The 17,415-nt window shown below is 41.3% G+C and overlaps 2 protein-coding genes across 2 annotated transcripts; one reads left to right on the forward strand and one right to left on the reverse strand.

Moving 5' to 3' along the window:
* Positions 1-668: 668 nt before the first annotated feature.
* Positions 669-3,144, reverse strand: spata22 (spermatogenesis associated 22). The gene is made up of 8 exons (XM_028422176.1): positions 3,056-3,144; positions 2,711-2,836; positions 2,269-2,406; positions 1,884-2,073; positions 1,325-1,706; positions 1,118-1,241; positions 930-1,027; positions 669-860 (listed from the first exon to the last, which is right to left on the reverse strand). The coding sequence occupies exons 2-8, from the start codon at positions 2,748-2,750 to the stop codon at positions 669-671; spliced, it is 1,164 nt and encodes a 387-aa protein (XP_028277977.1). The 5' UTR covers positions 2,751-2,836; positions 3,056-3,144.
* A 1,054-nt stretch (positions 3,145-4,198) lies between these two features.
* On the forward strand, positions 4,199-11,598 carry stip1 (stress-induced phosphoprotein 1). The gene is made up of 14 exons (XM_028422289.1): positions 4,199-4,313; positions 6,300-6,509; positions 6,584-6,725; positions 6,980-7,121; positions 7,237-7,402; positions 7,491-7,617; positions 7,951-8,053; positions 9,347-9,467; positions 9,580-9,676; positions 9,762-9,886; positions 9,984-10,020; positions 10,103-10,206; positions 10,304-10,476; positions 10,569-11,598. The coding sequence occupies exons 1-14, from the start codon at positions 4,305-4,307 to the stop codon at positions 10,639-10,641; spliced, it is 1,629 nt and encodes a 542-aa protein (XP_028278090.1). The 5' UTR covers positions 4,199-4,304; the 3' UTR covers positions 10,642-11,598.
* The last annotated feature ends 5,817 nt before the right edge of the window (positions 11,599-17,415 follow it).

Raw genomic sequence — 17,415 nt, forward strand, 5'->3', positions numbered from 1 at the left:
ATTCCTAAATTTGGGTTTCCCATAATGACAAGTTCTGACATTAAGAAAATTACTGTGATTATGTTGCCATATTTGAAAGAAGATCAGGAGAGAACTGTTGGTATTGTATTGGACCTCATACTGTGCTTGACTGTGTGGGAATGACTGGCGTGAATGCACTGGAATTATTCCCCTCTTTGTTGAACTATCGTGTGTAAAGTCTCAGCACTGGTGAAACTGGTTTTAGTAGAGTAGAATAATTGTTTTTTTTTTCCATTGTGATGTTTGACTGTAAATAAACTAACTGTCCTTGATATCACATGTTATTCTTAACTGCCCCATTTTTAAAAAAATATATTTTGAGATATTACCTCATCCTGTTTGCTTTTCCTGAATTCTCAACATCCTCTAAACAATGTTTGCTGTTCTGTGAATTTTCTTTGTAATAAAAAAGATTTCATTACTTATTAAAGAGGCTTTACTTGTCGTTGAATTATATTTCTTTAACAAAAAAACAGTGAAAGTGAAAACATTCGAGTGAATTCAGGTTAACAAATAAAGCTTAATTTAAACCAAAACAGGTTTTAGAATGACAACTATAACAAGTAAGAGTATATAAGACTAAGCCTGGCTATCATATATCCCTATTGAACACTGACTACTCCCACATTTCTAAGAATGTGTCTTGCTCAGACTTCACTGAGTGATTTGACTAGAGCCCTCATTTCAGCATCGCAGACTTTGACAGCTTCCTGAGCATTCCTGAGCTCTGATGGGAGGGCGGACCTGACAGAGACACACATCAGGACATCTCTGCTGGGGTCATAGTTACCCACACAACGATGGACCTGACCTCGGATGAGACGAGGCAGTACCTGTTCCTGTCGGACGAGAAGGTTAGATCAGATTGCTGTTTTATTGCATTACTTACAAGCGAGGAGTAAGCTCACATTGTCGAAGAAGACACACTGCACCACCTCTTTCCCGTCTCTCATGAGGAAGTTCTTTGCTCCATAGCAACCCAGCGTGACTGCAGAGTCCAAAGTAGCTGAGGGACAATATCGCTTTGTCAGCTTATTAATGTACAAAATACTTAACAGTGTCCACCAAAAACACCAGCTACATTCAATCAACTTACCGAATATTTCAAATAAGTAAGGCACTTTGTCTTTGAACTGGCTCCAGTATCTCATGCCGTCAATAACTGCAGTGAGGATCCTCAGTGAGTTCTTAATGGATGGCTTACCTGGATCTGTTTCCTGCTGAACATAGCCAGAAATAAAACAACTGTCACAAAGCATGTAACAGCTTTTAGGTGAAATATCTGCCTCATATAAATGTCCACCTGAGTCTGAGTTGGTTGTCTAGTTTTGGGTTGAGTCAAGCCTTTCCCTTCAAAAGTGGACCCCTGTGGTTCAAAGCTGTTTGTAAATTTCCAGGAATTGTTCTTTTGCTGTACAGCATCAGAAGAGGGCCTCCTGGGTGGTGCAGCAGCAGCAGGAGGAGGAGGAGGAGGAGGAGGTCTAGACTGCTGGGCATACTGGTGTGTGGAAATGGCTAATCTTTGGGATGACTGCTGAACCATTTGAGAGAACCCTGTGCTGGGTGTCGGCTTGCTTTGTGCACTCTCACTGCTCCAAGAGGTTTGATACTTGTTCGCTCTGGAAGTAACACTAGAGCTGGAAGCTTGCTCTCGGACTGAGTTACTGGACTGTCCCATCGCAGAGCTGAAATGGCCACAAACATAATTTATGTGTCATGCTATATGTTTAACCTTTTGGAGATGACAACTTTTGAATTTTGTTTTCTTGTAGGGGTCTGGCTTTTTTTTCATTAATTGCTGATGTTTTATAAGAAATGGTACAACCCATACAACCCATGGTCACATGGATCAGAAAATATACCTTGTGTTTCCAGCTTTGTATGGGTGTGGCATGGGTCTATAGCTTTTCATGTGAAAAGCAGGTCCAGAAATAGGCCTGTAACCACTGTACTGCTGGGATGGAGCTGATTGTTGGATGCCCTCTCTGTTCCACTGGTCACTATGAGGAGCTCCAGCAGAGGGACCTGAGGCCGGGTAACTTCCAAAAGTACCTGAGGAAGGGAATGTTGTAGCAGGTAGATATCCTTACAAAAAGCTGCCTCTGTCTATAATTGTATCAAAGTTATCTTTTCAGATCCTTACAAGTGTGATACAACTGAAGATTGTGGTTTTGCTCAGATTTTGTATTTGTATTTCTCTGTGGATGTACTGCCACCTAATGACAGAAATAAGATTGAAATCTTCACCTGATTTGCTGTAGGACACATTTGAGCTGTTGCTGGCCATGCACTCAATGGAGGAAAAGAATTCATTGTCAGAGGGAACACATGTCAGGGGAACTCTGTTTCTCTTCCTCTGGTTAAAGAGCGGCACAGAGATGCTGCCTGATTAGAGATAAGGAAACACAAAAGAGCATTAGATATCACCTCTGCAAAAAGACCCACATTCAACAGCATAAAATAATATAGTGGTTACTATGCACCTTTTTACTCCTCAACACAAAATAGAAGACATGTCAAATGCTGCTAGTTTTACTACTTTATATACTGGAAAGGTGTATTTTCACTTGAGAGCAAGCATTATTTCAGAAGCCACTTCACCTCACTTGGCAGGAACTAAAGCAACCCACTGCTCTGTGGAAATGGAAACACTGGGGGGCAGATTGTGAAATCATTCTATTTTACCAACCTGAAGTTGGCCTGGGCGGCTGGTTTTCCTGTCTGCTCATTATATTCAAGTAGCAGGTGGGATTAGCAACACATGGAAAGGCACCAAAAACAGGTACAGGCGTTATGACTGCTCACTCACTTGGTTCTACAAAAAAAGCAAAAGAGCTAGGTTCATTTACCTGCAAAGAACTGACAAGTTAAACCAGCATAAATTCATTCAGCGGCCTGTTTATCAGCAACGTTCCTGTAACTTTAGGCTTCGTTGTTTAGCTAAAAAGCTAACATCAGGTATTTATATAGCTCATTCAACAAGGTAACATTACGAATGTAAACTATAGCCAGTACTTCGTTAATTAGTTCTTACCTATCGTGAAAATTGACTTTGCTCTGCTCAGTTTAATAACGCTAGATGAAGTTGGAGGGAAACCGGACCTTAAAATCATTTCCTGTTCAGCACCTTGGAAAGCGACACGCGCCAAAAATCAGTTGAGGATGTTGCCTTCACGATCCTCTGTCAAGCTGGGAGAACGGACATTTAAGAACAGCTCGTGGTTTAAAATACAACGCATCTAAAAATGTAAATTATTTTTGATACTGGCATTAAAAAGCTTTAATGTAGGGTCTATAAATTAACATATAGGACGCCTGTTCTGATATCCTGTCTATTTAGGACCCGGGCACAGAGTGGTGCAAGAACTCTATTGGAACTATTGACTTCCTTTTGCTCCTAAATGATCGCATTGTGGAGGCCTAGACAAAAACTCACCAAACTTGGGTTTGTTCGCCCGAAATATTTCGTAACTTGCTGACTTTTGAAACGCACACTGTAAATGGCTCTAAAGTGCGTGTATTAACTCCAGACGCACATAAACGTCTCTTGGACCCCTCTCTGTGGTGCAGTACCACCCACGTGCAGTACTTCATCCAATGTGGACAAAATCTTACAGTACTGCTGTGCGTCCGAATCTGAACAGATATGCTAAATGCTCAGCCATTGCGACACCTACTGGCAGCAGGAAATGTGTCTTGTATACAAGTTTTTTGTGTAGTCTCTGAAAATGAGAGGAGAGCATAGTGGAGGAGACAGGCAGCTTTATTTACACACTTGTTCCCATCTTTGCCTATTTTATCAAACTTGGTTCATACCCAGAGAAACATTAGACTAAAACATTAGACCATAAACCATATATGATGATTATAGGAAAAGACAAAGTCAAAGTGTACCAGCACTGCTGCTTGGTTTGCACAGAGCGTGAGGCTCATTGCAGCCTCAGAGGGACTCATCCTCACATCCTTCCAAGACCTCATCCTCTTGGCAGCGCTACCACCGTGCCGCCCTCATCAACAGGATCTAAAATATAATTTAGAGCATTTCCCAACAACATCAATGGATGTTAAAGTGCATCTTGTTTAGCACAGCCTTGTGTTTTCCATTACCTTCTATAAGTTTCGAGAACTGGGCCGGGCCTATATATTGTACGTCAGAGAGTGACCACATGGGCATGAGATCGCGGATTACTGATTTCTACTTTCCAAACTGGCAACCTGCGTGTCGCTGAGGGGGAGGCGCCAGTCCACACAGTAGTTTCTGGAAGGCACCTCATGCTTGCACCATGGAGAAAGTGAGTGTCCTACAACTCTCTTCGTCTTTATTATTTCTAAACCAAATTGTTTAGGAAATATTGTCATATTTTCTCTGTTACCTTACAATACAACCTACTCTACAATAATGCGGAAGTTAACGTAGATAGCTTGCTTTACTGCGACTTCACTGTTTGCTTATATCAGACAGCTAGCTAGCCTGTTAGCTTAGCACTCCGGTAATTGCAATGTATTGTACCGTTTGACTGTTTTTTTACTTGGGGTTCGTGATGTTGGCCAATACAGAATATGTTGGCGGCACTGGTTTGAACTGAAGTTATTACAATACAAACTTATATACAAACATAGTTGGGCTAACTGCATAGGTGCGGACAATTGGAGGTTAGCTAACCGTTAAGCTAACATTTGTGCACAAAATGTGTTCTTTGTGGTCGAATGTGCTACATCAAGGTTTTTTCCTGCAAATTCCACCGTTCTTTACGACTTGACAGGACAAAGCTGTTCTGTGACATCTTGCAAATCACGGACAAGATACTTCTAAGTAACTTCCGAGTTAGCAAATATATGTCTCGCAGCTAACATTAGCTCACAATGTGGACGCAAAATCAATCAGGTAGATCAAATGGTTTGTTGTTATCAGAAGACTGACAGCTTAAATTGCAGCTTTCGGTCTGTAGCACATGCTGCAGGAGTATTTTTGGATCGGCTTCAGCGCTGTCCTCACACCGCAGGATCATTCTAGCTGCACACGGCGCCGCTGTCATGGCTACAGCCGCATTTTGTCGTCCACTGGCGCGTCCTCTTGAATGTTTGAGGTTGGTAATGAGTGCGAGTCTTTGAATTTATGATATTGTAGCGAGCCGCAGTGGCGAGCAACGGGGGGCGGTGTTTACGGAGTCACATGACCGTACCCCGATTGAAAATGTTGAGTAAAATTATAGCATGGTGTTGTGGTATTGTTTATCTGTGGGTGAGTGGTAGTTGAGCTAAATAAAACTGCCTTCTCGTAGTTGCTCGGATTACTAGAAGTGCAACTAGATCTGTGTCTCTTCTTTCTTATGTTGAAACGTCACAATATAATCATTACAATACTGGGCGGACTAGACATCATCACTGAAATATACAACAAGCCAGTGTTGTTCACCTCCCAAGTCATTAGAGGGCACTGCTGGTTGTAAGTGTGCTGGCACAGTCTACATGGTCCTTCAGCTGATTTCCATTGCCTCGCTGTATTTTGCTCATTATCTATGTTAACTAGTAATTATTAGGCACAAATAATTTAGTTGTATTTGATAGAAGATCACCTTATTCACACACAGTGTCTTCTCAAATATGTGTGACCTTTCTCTCGCTCTGTTTTCTTAACATATATGATCATTGATCAGTTCAAAGTGATTTGGAACTGTTTTGATGGCTAGGTTGAACTGTACCTGAAGTGCTGATCTGCCACCGTAAATCTTTTTTATCACTATCATTATAATCATGTTATAACGCGAAACACGTTACAACATACAACGTTATTATTACAACGGCTTATAATGTAAAAAAATAGTAAGAGTACATGCCTTCTGTGTCCCTCTAGCTCAGGGGTGGGCAATATGTTTTGTGAGGGCCACATAAGCTTCCATAAGAGAAGCAAATTGCCACTTTTTTTTCATAAATAATAATATAAACTGGAGACCACTGGCACAGTTGCAGTATGCAGTCTTTTTACTCTTTACCACACTCTGGTAGCATCACCACAATGCTTTAACCTTGCATATCCAAGTTACATAAGTCCATAACAAGTTACAGGATAAAGACATGTTATCGCAGCATCACTTCTGCACCTGTCTGACATGAACAGCTGAATAGTTGCCCATTTCTTTTTTCAGTTCTGCCAGTAGCAGCTGTGAAGGATTCTCAGTCTGATCTATATTGGGCTTTTTGTGGTTTTTTTTGTGTGTAAGAGTGAAGTCGAGAGTTAGAGAGCTGTAGTAATAAATGTGTCTCTTTGTGTTTTATAGGTTTCAGCTTTGAAAGACCAGGGCAACAAGGCTCTGAGTGCAGGAAATATCGATGAGGCTGTACGTTGCTACACCGAAGCCCTGGCTATTGATCCATCAAACCATGTCCTGTTTAGTAACCGCTCGGCTGCCTACGCTAAGAAAGGCAACTATGAGAATGCTCTCCAGGATGCCTGTCAGACCATCAAGATCAAGCCTGACTGGGGCAAGGTGAGAAATCTTTTATGTTGCAATTATTGTATTGTATTTGAATTGCTATCTAAAAATCTGCAATGTTTAAACAGGGTTATTCCCGCAAAGCTGCAGCATTGGAATTTCTTGGCCGCTTGGAAGATGCTAGAGCAACTTACCAGGAGGGAATCCGACAAGAGCCAAATAATCAGCAGTTAAAGGAGGGTTTACAGAACACTGAAGCCAGACTCGCAGGTAAAGCATAAAGATCTTATTCTGGAGAAAAAGAACATGATATGATATCTATATATATGAAAATTGTCACTTTTTGTTCTTGTGTATTGTGTATGCAGAGGTTTTTAAAGAGTGGGTGGTCCACTTAGTTTTGAGTGTTGTGGTTCATTCAGACATTGGACAAGCAGTAGGGGAATCCTAGACCAGAGGAAGATGTGTATGCACCATGAATGTGTCTTTGGGATGTTAATGTAAATTAACTTTCTGTTCACCAGAGAAAACGATGATGAACCCTTTCGCCTTGCCGAACTTGTATCAGAAGCTGGAGAGTGATTCTCGGACCCGTGAGCTGTTGTCAGATCCCAGCTACCGGGAACTCTTGGAGCAGCTCAGGAACAAGCCTTCTGAGCTCGGCACGTATGTGCATTTGTTTTTTATATTTTGACAGTTTCCCCCACAAAAAAATGCATGTTTATTTGCAAAAGCCCAAAATAGTGTGATGTGTATGAATCGCTTGCCGTTTGCCTTGCAGGAAGCTGCAGGACCCAAGAGTGATGACTACACTCTCTGTGCTGCTGGGACTAAATCTGTCTGAGATGGAAGAGGAAGAGGAGCCCACTCCTCCTCCTCCCCCAAAACCCAAAGAGACTCAGCCACCTCCTCCCAAAGAGGAAGACCTCCCTGAAAACAAGAAAATGGTAAGTCAAAGGAGCCCAGTATTCATGTGTGTCTTCAGATGAATCTCCTTCCTCAGTCTTAATCCTCCATTTGTAATTTCTTTAACAGGCCTTGAAGGAAAAAGAACTTGGGAATGCTGCATATAAGAATAAAGACTTTGCAACAGCACTGAAACATTATGAAGAGGCAATTAAACATGATCCAACCAACATGACTTATTTATCTAACCAAGCAGGTACTGATCGTTATGGTTTGGATACGTAAACTGACATTGTTATACACTAATAATGTACTTTAGAATTATGTGATATTTCTTCAAATTTAGGCTAGTTAGTGGATTGTTAAAAACACATGAAATCTCCCCTTTGGGGAGCTGTGGCTACGTATGTCATTTACCATCGCCACTGTGTGACTGAATAATGCATTTGTGTGCCTGCAAAAAAAGCGCAATGCATTATTATGAAATGTAGTGTAATGTTGCCCCAACCAGTACAACAGCTGGCACGACATTCTGTATAGTGTATCATTTCTCATTTTAAAATAAATGTATTTTTCCTTACCTTTTTAGCTGTGTACTTTGAGAAGGGTGATATGGAGAAGTGCAGAGAGCTGTGTGAGAAGGCCATTGACGTTGGCAGAGAGAACCGAGAAGACTACAGACAGATTGCAAAGTGAGTTCTTAAATTTGTGGATCTTTTTGGGTGCTTTAGAAGTCATAACAAATGTTAAGGTTCCAGATATATTACTTTAATCTGGATGGGGGCCCACATACAGCTAGGTGTCTGGCTGTGCTTGTGATTTATTTTTCTTTATCACATCAGAAAAATTGTGTGTTGTGAAGTACTAGTAGTACTTACGGAAGCGCTGAACTGCCACAGTAGAAAAAAAAAATGTAATCACTATCTCGTTATAACGACATATTATCTCGTTATAACATCAAACCGTATCTCGATATAAAGTCAAAACTTATCTCGTTATAATGTGATAAGACGCTATGTCGTTATAACGAGATACATTTTATTGCTGTAATAAAAAATGAACTGTTTATAAGTAGCCTAACCTAACCGGTCCGCTGCTGCACAGTGGACGATACTGTGATCAGTAGTATGCTGATCACAGTATCGTCCACTGTGCGCAGTAAGGACAGAATCTCCCCATGTCTTAATCCAAGCATGAAATAGAACTTTTTAATTAAATCTTGTAAATGAGTCATTTTCCGATGTGAGCAGCAAACCGGTTAGGTTAGGCTACTTAATAAACAGTTCATTTTTTATTACAGCAATAAAATGTATCTCATAACGAGAAAGCATCTTATCATGTTATAACGAGATAAGTTTTGACGTTAAGATAATATGTTGTTATAACGTGATAGTGATTACATTTTTTTTTCTACTGTGGCAGTTCAGCGCTTCCGTAAGTACTAGTAAAAAGCCTGCTTTAAAGTACTGTTCGGGGAGATATGGACCCTGTTTTTTTGTAATTAAGAGGGAATTCCTTCTTGTAAATTTAACACAGGTGTGTAGTTGACATTATTGAGGCTTCATGATGATCAAATAAGTGTTAGAAGCATAATGTGCACAACAAACAACTTGCAAGAGAAATCAGCTGTTGTACGGTATCTAAGAGCCATTACATTTTAAATGTTCCTATTATGGATACAAATTACTCTCTGACTTAGCCTAAGAACTAAGTTTAGTTCATAAAGTATTTAGCATTCAAATATCCCTTGGATTAAACATGCAGAAGGTTGAAGCAAGGCAACTGGACTTGTAGAATTTTCTTGAAGACGTTTCGCTGCTCCTCCAAGCAGCTTTATCAGTTCGACTGGGATTAACCAGCACCTGTCTTGGTGAAGAACTTCAATTCTCTGATTTTATTTCATTTATTTATGATGATGAGGTCAGAGCTTTTCTTTTTGATGCCGTAATCTCCCTTGTTTATTTGATTGCTTCTTCTGTTTATAGGGCTCTGGCTCGAATTGGCAATTCATACTTTAAGCAGGAAAAATACAAAGAAGCAGTTCAGTATTTCAACAAGAGCTTGACAGAGCACCGCACTCCTGATGTCTTGAAGAAGTGCCAGCAGGTACTGTGGCTTAGATGAAAATGAATTGGTTAACTTCATCATTAGTAAAGTACAGTTTGTAAAAACTGCTTATATGAAGTTGACTTAACACTTTATTACGGTGTTTCTCTAGGCAGAGAAGATATTGAAGGAACAGGAGAAGCTAGCCTACATCAACCCTGACCTAGCCCTGGAAGAAAAGAACAAGGGCAATGATGCCTTCCAGAAAGGTTTGTGTAAAAACGGTGAATGTGAATGTTAGTTCAACTTTTTATATAAAGCTTATGTAAAAGTCAATTCTTTTCCCTCCCACAGGAGACTACCCCTTAGCCATGAAACATTACTCTGAGGCCATCAAAAGGAACCCCAATGATGCCAAACTCTTCAGTAACAGAGCTGCCTGCTACACAAAACTAGCAGAGTTTCAGCTCGCCCTGAGGGTACGGTACCTGGCTCCTCCGAGACTGTTTATTTGATTCTAACCTAATGATCAGAATGATCCGAATCTTTAATGTAAAAATGATCTTTTTTTGACAGGATTGTGAAGAGTGCATCACTCTTGAGCCCACCTTCAGTAAGTAGGACATAATGTTCTTTACAAATTAAAACTTAAACCAAATCATGGTGAATTTACATTTGAACACATCTGTCCACAGTAAAAGGCTACACGCGTAAAGGTGCTGCTTTAGAGGCCATGAAAGATTATTCTAAAGCTATGGACGCGTATCAGAAGGCACTAGAGCTGGACTCCTCCTCAAAGGTATTCTACAGGGCATTCCACAGTTTAAAAAATAATGTTTTATTTCAGTATTATGTGATCGAATGGTGATGAATTTTTCCTCTCCTGCCACCTTCAGGAAGCCACAGAAGGCATCCAGCGCTGCATGGTCAGTCAGACCATGAGAAATGACAGCCCTGAGGAAGTGAAGAAAAGGGCCATGGCTGATCCTGAGGTACAGCAGATTATGAGTGACCCAGCCATGCGCATGATCCTGGAGCAAATGCAGAAGGACCCACAGGCACTTAGCGAGTAAGTTTTCCAACTTTCAGGTCAACAAATTTAAACAGCATAGTTCCAACCAAAATATATTGTTTCAATCCTGCCTCCTCTTTGATTCTCAGCCACCTGAAGAATCCAGTTATTGCCCAGAAGATACAGAAACTCATTGATGTTGGACTGATAGCCATACGCTGATGAGAGACAAGAGCCACACGTGTGAAGAAGCTCCAAGACCACAGTGGAACATTCAAAACCCTCTATAATAATACATCTGTTCTTTTCTTGCCTTTAAATTCAAAATTATACTGTTCTTAGTCTTACTGGGACTTTTTGTTTGTTATGTTTTTTTAAAAAAAAATCAGTTTCACATCTTTTACATTGTATTTAAGAACACATCTTGTAAGTCTGCTAGCAAACTTCAGGACTCCAGAAAACTCTATTCATGTGTACAAATACTTAAATACATCTGAAAATAAACATGATGCAGTGCACCATAATTCTTGATGTTTAAAGACGAAATGCAGCATAAAGCTGTTCACATGTTCCTTTTAACCAAATGAGTCAAAAACAACAAGACTTTCAAACACAGTTAGGTATTGTAGATCATAAATTGAAGACAGCATCCATCACTAGTCTCTACCTGTTTGTTGTCCTGAACATGGTGCTTTAAATCTGAGGTGTTAAAATTCATTTGCTCAGTGTGTTCTCTATTGGACATTACATACGCCTCTGGTGCAAACTTCAGTCTATCTGGGGCCGTAATGTATTAGGAATTCATTTTATTGTTCAGATAGTTACCAACTTCTGTAAGCTATCACTGACAGCTTGCTTGAATCTGGAGAGGTGATGTTTGAAATTGTTTGGACTAAATATTTCAAATGAGACTAATGTGATGGTTGATGGTGGGTTACATTTCCAAAGCTACCCACACTTGATTTCCTAATCCATCCAGGTCAGCATTTCTTCAGTGAGTTATGCAAGGGTTTTCTGACTCAAGTTGTAATGGCCCATAAAGTGCAGCCCCACAATGACTCATGGCTCAGCTTTTGAATCAATAGAAAAAATACATGTTAACATTGCTATTGACCGTTTTGCCACACGTGGCCTCAGATACCTCAAAGTCACCATGTAGTATCTTTTTGCTAGTTTGAAATTAATTGAAAAGCCTTTGTATTCCACATATTCACAGTAAATTAATCTGTCTGGAACACTTATCTGTGATACACAGCGGAAATGGGGGTATGGGCATTTTTATTCAAGTCCCATTGTAATCAAATACACAACTGTGGAGCTCTCATGATGTAAATGAAACTCACAAATGTAATGTTACTTCTGGAAATCAGTTGTACTGTTAAATATACAGTATCTGAATGTATATCAAAAGTCAGTGGTGGCTTTTTCTTTGTCCTTCATGACCAACAACATTAACATTGACTCAGTGCATTAGTAGACCAATATTTTATTGTAAGGTGTAGGTGTGATTTTATCACCTACTGACACACCAATAAAATGTACAATGGTACAATTGGTTTGTAAATGTTCATACACATAGGAGCATAAATAACATTTAAATATAACCATATTTAAATGTTATTTATGCTCCTATGTGATTTTTGCAATATATATATATATATATATATATATATATCTATATATCTATATGTGTAGATGTGTACATACAGTGCTAGTAGAACCTTTCAGCTGCTTGTTTCAGGTGCTACCACAACATCTCAATATTAATAGCACCCTGCTTTGCTAAGAATTGACAGTTTGCACACATGGATTGTAATAACATCAGAAAAAGTGGGTGTGCCTGGAACAAGGTGTTCATGCAGGAATTCAGTCATACTCACCATGTTGCAGAGCTCACTTCATACCCTGCAGCAGGCCGTGCAGAATACAGAGCTAAAGACTTGTTTGTAAAGGCTGTAAAATGCAAAGTGTTTGCTTGTATTATGTGTTTTCTGTTGTGTTTCACATGACATTACTGATGGTTCTTCTTCACAAACATACATTTGTGTGTATTTAGAGTCCATAGCAGTGGACCCAGAGCAGTACCTGTGGCCTTGCCACCCTGTCACAAGCTTCCTCTTTTATCCATCTACAGCAAGAGGTCATACTTTTTCACTTATATTTCATATTCATGCAGTCTACAGATGATGCTTTAGTGTAAATTAAGTCATGCCTGACCACTCATTAAAACAGGTTTAAGTCTTGTGTCCACAGCAAGTGTGAGGATGACATATGGCTGAAGAACAAGATGAAATCAGCTTCACTACTAAACTTCTCTGTCTGATCAGAAACCTGAACTGAGAGCAGCCTCCCACTTCTACTGACTTGATGAACATGAACTGCTTCATGTCACACTGACCGAATACATCAACAGAGAACTGACTAAAGTAAATTCACTGATTGGCTGATCAGAAGTTCTAGTTTTGAAAGAGTTCATCTTTTTCATTATGATGTCTTGTTATGATCCGTCCTTACTGCCAGAGGCCTGTGGACACAAATTTCACCGATGGATGGACACATGATGATGTCACACTTTGTTTGTGTCTCTGCTACACATTAGTGAATCCCTTCCAATCTCTTCCAGGTGATGGTCACCAAATTAATTAATATGTAATATGGTGAACCAATCAAATCAATTAGATCATTAACCTTGATAACAATAAATGATGACAGATGGAATAGCTGTTAAATGTTTTATTTACTTAGATTTTAGATTCTCTATCAATCAACCTAACATGCACACGTTTGGGACTGTGGGAGAAAACCGGAGCACCCGGGGGAAAACCCACCTGGCACGTGGGGAGCATGTAAACTCCACACAGGAAGAGGCCAGCTGACAGCTGCTTTCACTGACCTTCCTGTGAGGCACAGTGCTAACCACTGCACCACATGCCAGCACAAGTTTGATGCTGTCCAGATGTGCTCCTGTTTCTGCATCTTCTGCTGACTTTGTCCCAGGAACACACGTCTTTCACTGGACAGCATCTGTCCATGGAGCCTGCACACAAATACAGGGATTCAGTTTGAACAGTTACAGGAAGTACAAATGTGAGGAGCAAGAAGAGTCTGATAACCCACCACACGTGGCCTCACGGACCGCTGGTGTATGGAGGTGAAGTGTGTGAGGAGCTTCCCAGAGCCACCAGCACAGAAGAAGCAGACCAAGAAACAGCTTCCTCTGAGCGGGCAGGGTGGGGACGCTCCTCATCCACCTGGTGGCTGGAGGCTGGAGAGGACGGGGATGGAGGAGTATTCTCACCTCACTCGCTGGGTGGACTGCTCTGGTGCTGTAGAAACAACATCAGCATACAGTCAGAGCTGCTAGCTTTAGCCTTTAGCACTTTGTCTCTGGTCTTATTGAGAGGGTTACTTACAGAGGCCACTGATACACAGACCACCACTCCTCTCCAGCTGGTCCTGTGGTCATCCATCCTTCTCACCTGGTCATCTGTTGCCATGGAAATCCTGAGTCTTATTGTTCCAGCCACCAAAACTTCACCTGTTAGGAAAAACATCTTTAATGTTCTGCAGTCTAAACACTGACATCATGCTTCAAGAAGAAGTGAGTCTGTCATACTTACAGCAGCTGAGTGTGAAGTAGGGCTGCTCAGGACCAGGATCAGGGTTGTTCATCCTCCACGTGGAACCAGACAACTGAAACAGAAAGAGAGAGAGAGAGAGAGGCAGAGAGAGAGAGAGTGAAACAAGAGATTAAAACTTAGACATAGTGAGTATGATGAAATGTGTATGTTGCATCACTCACCTTTACTCAGCCAAAGGGAACAAAGTGAACTATTCAGTTAGAATCAGTGAGTCTTCACGGAGGCGTTTCCAACTGCTGTCATTCACTATTAACTTACCTCTGCCTTAACTTACCTTGAATGAAAGACCACAGCAAACACTGTACAATGAGCGCCTCACTCATTGTCAGTAAGTCGCTGTGGTCTAATCATCCAGGTCCAAACACCTGGGGAAACTGCAGGTCAAATAGTAGGGCGAGGACAGCATGGAGGCCGAGGAGTCCTCAGCAAGGTCCAACCTCGGTCGCTTGGCGGGTAGCTCCTCTTCTTCGGTGGGGACATGAGGAATTCCTGCGGCAGCACTGACCGAAAGCTCTGAGGAACCAGAATCAGGAATAACAGGGACAGCGTGAGCACCCTCACTTCTCAGATCCGCCAGCTGGACGGGAAAAGGAGGATGCACGTTGTCCCTGTCACCACTGTCTTCAGAGTCTTTGGTCAGGAAGCTGTCACTAGAATCCTCACCCGTCACGTCAACCCAACAGTCGTCCTCCTCGAACACCGGGACACTAATGTCATCACTTACTTCGGGCAGGAAGCTGTTGCTAGAATCCTCACCCGTCACGTCAACCCAACAGTCGTCCTCCTTGAACACCGGGACACTAATGTCATCACTGTCTTCGGAGTCTTCGGGCAGGAAGCTGTCACTAGAATCCTCACCCGTCACGTCAACCCAACAGTCGTCCTCCTCGAACACCGGGACACTAATGTCATCACTGTCTTCGGAGTCTTCGGGCAGGAAGCTGTTGCTAGAATCCTCACCCGTCACGTCAACCCAACAGTCGTCCTCCTCGAACACCGGGACACTAATGTCATCACTGTCTTCGGAGTCTTCGGGCAGGAAACTGTTGCTAGAATCCTCACCCGTCACGTCAACCCAACAGTCGTCCTCCCTTAACACTGGGACACTAATGTCATCACTTACTTCGGGCAGGAAGCTGTTGCTAGAATCCTCACCCATCACGACAACCCAACAGTCGTCCTCCTCTAACACTGGGACACTAAAAGAGGAAGTAATAATGACATCATCAACCCCTGTATATGCGCCCCGCGTGTCATCCCACCAGTCCTCCTCCTCCATCTCAGGCTCCTCTCCATCAGGAAAGGTGGACTGCATGGTGCTCTCACTGGCCAGGTCGTCAGACCAGTCAACCTCTTCCTGGAACTCCAGGTCACTGAAAGAAGAGGCGAAATGGACAGCATCAGCCTCCTCTTCAAAATCAGTGTCCATGGAGTTATTCCACCGGTACAGCCTGTGGTCCTCCTCTTCCTGAGGGTCGTCCTCTTCTGCAGGGGGAAGCCCGAAGACGATGTCCAAAACGTCTGTAGAGAGAAAACAAGTCAGAATAGTAATGATAAATCAGAGTGAGAGTTTTACTACTGTTGAACAGATGATGGCATGAGAGGGACTTATAACTATTGCTGACATGTAAAGGTGGAGGGATGAAAATTGTTTACTACAGTTAAAATAATAATACCATAAGAGTAAAATAACTTTACAGTATTAGTAAAAGTATGATCAGCAAAATGTAAACTGTGATCAGACACCACAACAGGCTCCGTCAAGGGTGTTTTTATCTAATAAGTCCAAAAAGACTCATTAACACATTGCTCTAACTCTTCCAATAAACACGAGGAGAAGAAAGAGCAGCTCTGAGTGAGGCTAAAATCCTGACACATAACAGCTGTAGTTGTAGATTCAGACATTTCATCTTTCGGTCCAGTTTGAAGCCACTGGTGTGATGGTTCATTCTCAGAACCACAGTCTGCGCATTAGCTCACACGCCATCCACTCAGACCGTTTGAATTTGAATTTTAAACAATAACAAACGTTGTGTTTACATACGTGCGTCATAACCCTTGGCCTACGGCCGCCATCTTTTTTTTTTACCAAAAAGATGCTAAAAGATGTAAACAAATCGTCGTCTGCAGATTAAAGTACGGGTGCTGTCTATAAATAACACACTATACACCTTCACCGAGACTTTGTGTGCCTTCTACCGCAAAAACAAAAAACAACACGTTTTTACAGCGAGGCCGTGGAGTGAAAGTCAAATTTCACCAAATCAGCATTTTCATCAACAAATTCAGTCAGAGATGGTGAAGGAAACACATTATTTTATGCTAGGATACTTCTAAATGCTTTATGGAGCCAAATCTTCGATTTTGTTTTCTAAAAAGAAGAAAATGTTTTCAGTCCTACCAGCTAGCAGGTGGTCCTCCTCAGCTAGCAGCCGGCTGCGGGGTCCTCTGGGCGGCATGGTGAAGCTGCCGATGTCCTAGCTGGAAGAACAGACAAAATCCGGTCTTTGGGAGATTTAGATGTTGAATCTCCAATGGATGGTTCAACACTTCTTGTGTTCAGTAGCTCGCTGGTCCAGACGTTCTCCTAGTATCACTCTGTGATGATCCTCTTCGCTGTCAATGATCCAGTAGTAGGCGATCAGCTCTCAGCTCTCAGTATCAGCTCTCAGTATCAGCTCTAGGTTTTTGCGCAGGTCTGCTCGGGTCAGAGGCCAAGTGCAAAAAGGGGGGTTCTGAAGGTCTCAGCAGCACTTGTAGCCTCAGTCTATTGACGTCATATCGCCCGCTGCTATGTAGTTTAAAAATAAATATTTGCTGTTTTTTAAATACTTGTTTTGACTATAGTTCATAATCCTATTATTGTATTTAATGTTTTATATAATATGTGAATGTAATAAAAAGATTATGATCAGTCATTCAAAATAAACACTGCTAGAAGAATTTGTGTATGTGAATCATTCTGTATTATTTTATTCAAATATCAGTTTGATATTTAGGTATTTTTTTAGGTTTGTTGTAGCTGGACACATTAAAACAGATTAACAAAGTATGTTTATGTTAAATCTTAGTCTGCAAACTGGTAAATATATACAGTAAAAATAAAGTGATTTAAAGTCAAATTAAAAGTATTTAATGAGCGTTCATATCACAGACGTGATTTCAGCAAAACCTGCTGATAATTCAGTGAAATGACCTGTGTGAGTCCCGATCATATTTGTTATTGGGAAACTATGATTGCTGTTTGTGTCACTGACACTCTGTAACTTCTTCTTCGCTGTTTGTAGTTCTTGTGGATGGGTGCAGCGGTCTCAGCCTCATTATTTCCCTCTTCTTTCATTAGGATGTGTAATTT

This window comes from Parambassis ranga, chromosome 14 (assembly GCF_900634625.1).
Source record: "Parambassis ranga chromosome 14, fParRan2.1, whole genome shotgun sequence".
NCBI lineage: Eukaryota > Metazoa > Chordata > Actinopteri > Ambassidae > Parambassis > Parambassis ranga.